The sequence below is a fragment of the Tupaia chinensis genome, unplaced genomic scaffold (assembly GCF_000334495.1).
Source record: "Tupaia chinensis unplaced genomic scaffold, TupChi_1.0 Scaffold000211_1, whole genome shotgun sequence".
Classification (NCBI taxonomy): Eukaryota; Metazoa; Chordata; class Mammalia; order Scandentia; family Tupaiidae; genus Tupaia; species Tupaia belangeri.
Window position 1 is genome coordinate 1,764,248 of NW_006159686.1, and position 8,638 is coordinate 1,772,885.

At 52.0% G+C, this 8,638-nt stretch overlaps 1 protein-coding gene across 1 annotated transcript in view; it reads left to right on the plus strand.

The window, feature by feature from the left end:
- LOC102503351 (transmembrane protein 132D) overlaps nucleotides 1-8,638 on the plus strand; it is a 399,636-nt gene that overhangs the window by 74,787 nt on the left and 316,211 nt on the right. Inside the window, exon 3 of the mRNA XM_027771410.1 lies at nucleotides 1-444. Within this exon, the coding sequence (XP_027627211.1) occupies nucleotides 1-444 (444 nt within the window). The remainder of the gene's footprint in view (nucleotides 445-8,638) is intronic.

Here is an 8,638-nt window from a genome sequence, read left to right on the forward strand (position 1 = left end):
GGGGACGCAGGAGGTGCGGGGCAGCTGCCGGCTGCAGGGGGAGCTGGGGCTGTGCGTGGCCGAGCTGGAGCTCCTGGCCAGCTGGTTCAGCCCCCCCACGGTGGTTGCAGGGAGGAAGAAGCCCGTGGACCAGCCGGAGGGCAGCCCGGTGGAGCTCTACTACACGGTGCAGCCGGGCGACGAGCGAGGGGACTGCGCTCGGGGGCACTCGCGGGCCGGCGGCGTTCAGGCAGACCACGGCGACATGGACGAGGCCGGGCCTCCCCTGCAGAGGATCGGGAGCGTTTTTCTGTACCAGACCCACAGTCGACCTCTCCTGCGGGAGCTGCGCCTGGACAGCAATGTGGCCATTCACTACGTCCCGAAGACGGTCCGACACGGGGATGTGCTGACCTTCCCTGTGTCCATCTCCAGAAACGCCACCGAAGACCACTTCACGCTGAGGTGAGTGTGCCCGGAGGCCCGGCCGGCAGCTCGGAGGTCGGGGTGGCTCTGAGAAGCCCGCCCTCCGATCCAAGGCACAGTGCCCAGGTTTCTACTCTCTAGTTTTACCGTCAGGCAGCGACAAGTGTGACCTTCCGGGTCGGCCGTTATTCGTAGGAAGGGATTCCCCAGGCCGCCGCAGAGTTGCCCGGGGCCGCGGCGGTGCCGCGGCCTCAGCATAGGGTGTCATCAGCAAGTTTTAGAGGAGCCGAGGCTGCCCTTGTGGGGCCACTGCAGAGCCGGATAGCTAAATGCCTTGTGGTTGAAACGAGCCCATCAGCGCGACTGCAACAGTTGTCAGAGAGGGCGAGAACACAGTTTTGCCAACTGCAAATCTATTCCAAATATGTTAGCTCCAAGATACGGTACCAGCCTCAAAGTTATTACGTTGTTTCTTCCTGGAAATAGAACTTAGTGTCAGAAAAAAGTAAAATGAACCAGCATAGCGTGTGAAGAATATCCAGTGGAATTTGTTGCATGTCTTACATAAGAATATACCAGCTATAAGGCATTTAAAGTGGGTACTGTGTACTTCGAAAAGATGCGCTCTCCTTGGAATATAGTCTAGGCGAGAAGCCACTGCCTTGGCTTGCTTACGTGTGCTTTGTACAGCTTCTGTGGCTTTGTCTGAAACACAGACGCGCTTGATTATAACAGCTACTCACGGTACGTGTGACAGGAAGTGCCCCGACATTGCTTCATACCTCGACAACTTGGTCTGAAGTGCGATGCGATAGAATTTGTGTTGCGACTCCCGGAGACAGGAGCAGGTGCCACTGCACGAGTGGCATTTTTATATGGGATTCGAAGCTCAGCCAGTCGAGATGGGGCCCCTCGTCCTCCATCTGGGCTTAGAACTACTGTTTCTCTGGTATCTTTTTGAGGGGCGGGTGAGTTTAAGGAAATGAGTCAGCATTCTGACTGAACCTTGCCCAGTGAAGTCGTATTGATGGTGACCGAGTATGAGGATCCTTTGTAACTTAAAGACACAGAAACCGGCAGCATGGAGGTAGGCACTGAGCAGGGCTCAGTCCTGGAAGGTGGCAGCGTCTGGCTTGGGTTGACGTGCATTGGGGATTACCACCAGGATTGGGGCTCACAAGCCCATCAGTGGCTGAGGGTCCCTAGGTTTTCCTGCTGGTTCTCCCCGTGTGTTCTGCTGGCGTTGCGCTCTGTGCAGGCTGGGCGTTCGTACATAATGTTCTCGTGGGGGGGCTGCTTGCAGAGGTTTTGCTGATAGAAACTCAAGGTTCTGAATGGGGGAGCTTTGTTCCTGCAGCCTGTCACACACGCTGCCCTCCTTTGGGTCGGCCAGCTGCAGTGTCGATTTCCTGAACTGAGGGTTACGAGCCCAGACCCCCGAAGCTTTGACAATTTGGAGAGGAGATTGCATCCGCCTATTCTCAGAAGCCGTCGCACGCACGGTGCTGAATCCCACACGATGCGGTTCCTCGTGGCTGTTCATTGCACACTAAATGAACGTGCTGGCTTTTCTTGGACCATCTAAGAAAACCAAGAGGCATCTGCTTTGCGGAGCTGCCCAGTCCAAAGACCCCAAGCCTTTGCACATCAGAAGCAATCTCATTTGAGTCAAAGATTGCAACGTTGTGGGTTTACGACAGACGGTGTCTACTTGTTCAGAACCATCAGCTTTGTAAACATTCGCTTACAAAATGGGTTTCCACATCTAGTATCTTATGACCATAGATGAACGTGGCAACAGGGTGCACGCCGCTTCTTTAAGAGCTCGCATTACAGTGTGCTTGCTGTATATACCTGGAGTGCCCCGATTAAGGGGGCTTACCTGTTTACAGGAACAGCTGCAGATGCATGGACTGAGCACTGTTCCAGCCTTCCGTCTGAATGCCCGTAATTAGACAATAATAAAGCTGCCTATCTTTTTAAATGAAGTTGATAGCACGCTAATTTGGCACAGCTTCCAAATATTTGGAACCGGTAGAGTGCAGGATATGTGGACATCTGCTGTCAACAGCCCGGAGGGCCCAGCCAAATGTCCTCGGGCACTTTCTCTGCAGTCGTGATGTGCCCAGATCCTCTGTGCCGACAGTGACGACTCATCCTCGGGGGCGGGCTTCATAGGTCGGGAAGGATGGCCTGGGAGAGAGGGAGTCAGATTAACAGCCTGGAGCAGGGGGAGCCCGTCCAAATGTCCAAACCTAGAGCTCTTGTCACTGCCGTTTGGAGTCCTGGCTGACAGTGACTGCCCACCTCCCGGTTCCCTGGGCACCTGGGGCTCACATGGGACATGGGCTTCTAGTTTGGGAGCCAAGTTTAATCATGAAGTGTTTAAGTCAAGTCAGTTTGTAAAAAGAAAGGGAATCATAAAACCAAACTAAAGAAAACGAAACATGCTCTGTGCGAACAAGAAGCCCTGGGTGGGCTTGGCCAGCTTGTAATTGTGTTCTACCCAGCGCTCCTGTCTTCCAAGGCCGATCTACAGAACAGCGAAACACTTTCATTTCTTTGACATCCAAGGACCCCTTTTAATTTCTGAAATGTTTTCTTCAAGTGGACAACCGAAGGTTCCCCGTGGGACACGGACCATTCTCCACCTTCTCACCCACAGCTCCCCTCCCACCTCCCTCTGCACAGAGGGAGCTTCAGTAAGGGCCGGGGTCTCTGCTTACTCAGTCTGGAGCAGAGTGTGCCCAGAGCATCTGCCCCCAGAGTCCATTTCCGGGAATTCTGGCCCCCAGATCGAATGGGAGACGGGCGAGATACCCGCATCAGCCTGGTTACCGACCAGCCCAGCAGAAGCAGGTGAACCTTCAATGACGGAGCAAGACTGGAACGAGTGGGGCTTCTGTCCGTCAGCGTGTGTGGTTTCTGAACGCACGCACGCACGCTGACGTTTTCACAGATGCGTTTCCTTTCCCGTGGCCTCTGCTTTTTAGTGCTCACGACTTTGTTCAGCACCTGTGCCCACCGCTGTGATTAGATTTGAGACCAGCTTGGAGTAAGACATCGTGACCAAGGAGCTATTCTTGCAGAGGTGAGATTGACAAGGGAGAGAGCGAGAGCACAGGAAGGAGGTCTGGTAAGGAGGAAACGTGAGCCTGGGATTGAGAAGGCTCGCAGGGTACTCGTGGGTGGTTTGGGAAGCCTGAATGCAGAAGGTTTGGAGCTTATTAGAAAATAGTATGGTGGCCCGAGATTGACCTTGAGCGTAATGATGTAGCCCTTGACCTGCCTTGGTCGGGAGTAGGGCCTCTTCTTAGTCTGCTTCGGATAGAGCAGGCCCTGGTGTACCCTTCGTAGTCTGTGATATGGGCCATAAACCCCACCCTGACTAATTGAAGGAACATCTAGACAGCTGACTGGGTGGATGCGACGGGGCTCCAGCATGAATAAGAGGCCCAGTGGGTAAGGCCTAGCCCCCGCACTGTGAACCGTGGTTCAAAACCACGCGAGGGGCGTGCCCTGCAGGATAGTGACAGGATGGGAAGATGGAGAAGGGACTGTGGTGCGTCCATGCCCATCGGGGGCGTGGACTCTTTCTCACCACCCTTCCTCCTTCTAGTAGGTTCTCACAACCTCTGTCAAAAAAAAAAAAAAAAAAAAAAAAACAAAAACAATTACCGCATCCAGCATGTTGGAAGAGCAGTAGCACAATACCCCATACTTCTGGAAGCCATATGGAAGATTGGAGTTCAGTTTCCTTGTCAACCTATACATGCCTGACACCTACATTTGTGCCTGTTATCCTGGCTGGCTGAAAGTCTGGTGGATAGGAATCATAATGTGATACCCTTATAAGGGTCTCTCTCTCTCTCTCTCTCAATAAACAAACTTTAAGAAAAATTCCTGTATGTTGTAGGTCTTCAGTAAACATTTGTTGGTGAATGAGTGATTATCCTAACTTAACCATGCATATCTTAGGGGAGAGAATGTGCCTTCCCATTGATCTTTTCACTACAATCTATCACAGTGCCACACAAATAGAATTAGTCCTTTTACATGTTTATTATTATTTTTAAAAAAAAAAAAAAAAAAAAAAGAAGCACAAAGCATTGCTAAGAGCTGGGCTGGGACTCGGGAACACAGGTGTGATGGAGGGGGTGCCACTGCTGCGATGCACTCCTTCCTGTCACCCCTTCTTGTCATCCTCGCGTAAGATGCAGAGCCACTTGGAACTGTGTTGGGCGGGAGAGGGGACTCGCGCGGCTCCCAGGAAGGGGGTGGGCCGCTCAGGTTACCTCTAAGAAGACACGGTACAGGACAAGCTGCTTCTCCGCTGGGGAAACGGGTGCTGCTGAGACAAATGCTGGCACCCTTGAATCCCACAGCTGTGCCGTGGCCTCTGGTCGGTGCCCAGGGTGCTTCCTTTGTCGCCTGGGAGAATGGGCGGAGGGACGTGAAGTGGAGGCGGCGGGGCGGGCAGGACCGAGAGCGCTCTCTTTTCAGCAGACATTCACCGTGGCCTGACTTCCTAGGCATCACAAAGCTGTGAGGTCGGAGCGGAGGTCAGAGCGGAGCTTTTCCCCAGCCCACTAGCTTCCTGAGCCAGCACCGAGAGGGTAGCGGAGCCCAGGGCTTAGTGGCCTTTCCTTCGTCTGCCTCGTGCGCTGTGCTGTCACAGGACCTCCAGGCCCCTGCGTGTCACTCAGCCACCGCGTCTCCTATGGCTGCTTCTGAGACCTTTTGTTTTTGAAGGCCTAGACATGGAGGCTCGTGGGTCGGCTGTTTTCCTCACTGTTAGGCTGAGGCGAGGGGTTTCGAGGAGGAAAACCCCAGAGGGCAGTGCCATTGTCCCTGTCTGTTCATGCTAACTCCCCGGAAGGTGTGAGCACGGCTGTGGGGTGGCGGGAGGGAGGGTTTGCATTGCCTTCCCTTAAATGTCCGGGAGGTTGCAGCAGTGAGCTGACCTCAACCTGGAAATGGCACGTTCGGGAAGGTTAGTGACCTCTGGTAGGGCTATTAAAGTTAGTTTAATTCTCCTTTTGTGAATTTTATTTGTGTCATTTAAGAATTTTGTCCATTTGCAGCCAGCAAGTGGCTTAGTGGTTAAGGTGCTGGACTCCCACGTGGCTGACAGTGGTTCGAGTCCAGTGGCTTGCAAATTATGCTGGACATGATCCCATGCGTGCCCAGTATCCTGAGAGGAGAATGGAGAAGGGATTGTGGTGTGGCCATCCCCCTGGAGGGTGATTTCTTACTTTCACTGTCTCTGTCTCCAGTGAGTTCACGCACCCTCTAGCAAAAACCTCGCTTAAAAAAAATCAAAAGACTTCCGCGCATTTGATCTGATTTATAAAATCTGGACCTACGGACCTGTACTGTGGGTTTCTTGTTTCTTCTTAGTGTCCGTGAGGCCTGTAGTAGTGACCCCGCTTTGATTCTCCTTACTGGGAACTGTGCCTTCTGTGCCTTCTCCTGTCAGCTTGGCGAGCAATTTATCAATCTTACTGACTTCGTTTTCAAGAATCGGCTTTCAGTTTTGTTGACTTTTATCTCTTTTTCTGTTTTCAATTTCATTGATTTCTTCTCTGTTTTCTTTTCTCTGATTGCTGTAGATATAATTTTCTTTAGTTTCCCAAAGTGAAAGTTACTGATTTCAGACTAGATCATTGATGTAAAATTTTTCTTCTTTTCTAACTTACGCATTTAATGCCACACACACACACACACGCACACGCACACACACACGTGCACACGCATACACACACGTGCACATACACGCACATGCACACGCACACACACACGCACACGCGCACACACGCACACACACACACACACACCCCTAAAACCTCTAAATGCTGCTTTATTGCACCCCACATCTCTCGGTAAGTTACATTTTCATTTGAATTTAATTTTTTCTCCATACTTCTTTGATTTGCATGATGTTTTTGAAGTGTTTTGCTTACCTTCCAAATATTTGTTGAATTTACCATTTATCTTTGTGGTACTGATTTCTGGATTAATTCCTGTTGTGGTGGGAGAATCTACTTGGTATGATCTCTGTTCTTTTAAACTTAACACTACGACCCAGAACGTAGTCTGTCTCAGCAAATGCTTCCTGCGGGTTCGAGAAGACTGGGCTCTTCTGATGAGTGGGTGGCCGATCGCGGCAGTCAGAGCAGGCCGCTGGCTGTGGCGCCCAGTCCTTCTGTGTCTTCACTGTCTGCTCGCTGTTTCTGTCTGTTCATCACAGAGCGAGGCTGAGGTTCTTTTTTTTTTGGAGAGGTTTTTCGCTATAGGGCGCGTGCGCTCACCAGACAGACAGAGAGAGACAGAGAGACAGAAAGTGAGAAATCACCCCCCAGGGGGGATGGCCACGCCGCAATCCGTTCTCCTCCATTCTCCTCTCAGGGTCTTGGGCACGCACGCACACGTACCCAGCGTGAGTTTAAGCCACCAGGTCCAGGACGCGAACTGTGGTCGACTACGTGAGAGTCCAGCGACACAGCCATTACACTAACTGCTGGTCCCAATGAGGCTGAGGTTCTTGACTGTAATGGAGGGCTTGCTTACTTCTTTTCAGTTCCTTCAGGGATTGCCTCACATGTTTCAATGTGTCTTTGTAGAACTCTCTGCAAATTGCCCCATTTGACATCTGTCATGTCTCTTTCGCCCCTCCCCGATAATGTTTCTTGTTCTAAATCTGCTGACCTGTGATTAATGTAAGTGCCGAAACTTTCTTTCGATCATTGTTAGCTTGAGGTATCTCTCTCTAAACCTTTACTTTCAGCCTGTAATAGCTAGTCTTCAAGTAGGTTTTGGTAATCATTACGGAGTTGAGTCTTGCCTTGTAAACCACTTGTACAGTCTCTCCCTTGTAATTGATGAAGCCAGTCAACTCCCATTTAAAGGAATTATCGACATACTAAGATTGCTATTGCTAGGCTGTTCATTGCATTCCTTCATTTCTCGTCTGCCCCTTCCAGTTCTGGGTTTATATCAGCAGTCCCTAAACCCTGTGCCCTAGCAAGAGGCGAGCGGCCGGCCAGTGAACAAAGCTTCTCTGTGCTTACGGCCACCCCATCAGTCGCGTTGCCACCTGAGCTCGCCCGTCAGTCACGTCAGCAGTGGCATCAGATTCCCATAGGAGCCCGACCCACGTGGGGGATCTGGGTTGCGCGCTCCTCGTGAGAATGGAGTGCCCGATCCGAGGTGGAGCTGAGGCGGTGATCTAGCCCTGGGGAGTGACTGCGAATGCTGCGTGTGGGAGTGGTTAATTGCTTCATTAAACACTGCGGCACAATGGTAATAGGAACTACGTGCACAGACATGGCCCGGGCCTCAGTCATCCCGAACCCATCGCCACCCTGGGCTGTGCAGAACTAGTCTTCCGTGAACTGGTCCCAGCTGGCGAAGTGCTTGGGTTCTACTATTTTGTAGAATTCTACTTCATCCCCCCTTTAGCGTATGAGCTGGGCTTAGAGTTAATCGTTTCTCCCTATTTTAATACACATTGCTAATACTCTGCACCTATTGCGCACACGTGGTACAGGTTCTTTACACAGGGACTTTCCAGTCACACCCCTCTCCCCCTTGACTGCTGTCATTATCGCCCTAACTGTCCCTGTCGTTTGATGGACTGAGAAGAGAAGAGTACTTTCTTTCCTTAGGACAGCGTTGCCTTTGGGCATGTGCTCTTGGTGGGGGTATGAGGGGTGAGGGGTGAGGGGCGGGGAGAGACAGAGACAGTGAGAGGGACAGTGAGAAATCACCTCCTGGCGGGTGGCCACGCGGCACTCCTTTCTCGCCTGTCCTCCTCCTGGCATCTTGGGCACACACACACCTTCTCGGCGTGATTTTAAAGCCCCAGGTCCAGGACTTGAACCATGGCTGGCCATGGGGGAGTCCAGTGACGTAACCGCTACACCATCTGCTGGCTCCAAGAGAAAGGCATTCTCTTGTACTTCATTTATTCTCCCCTAAAGTCCCTGTCCCTAGACTTCAGGAAGGCCCTTTGTCCCGAGATCCAGACGGTCGTTCTCCTACGGTGCCAGGAAACCGCACGGCTTTTCGGTTTGCCCAGCTTCTCCTCAGGGCGGGAGGAGTGGCTTCCCAGCTCTGCACACCTCGGAGCTGGCTGAGCACCCGGGAGTGTTTGCGACCCTTGTGGCTGGAAGCTACAGAAACTCGGTCTGAGCTAGTTTAACAAAAATAGAATTTATCAGAAGGGCATTGG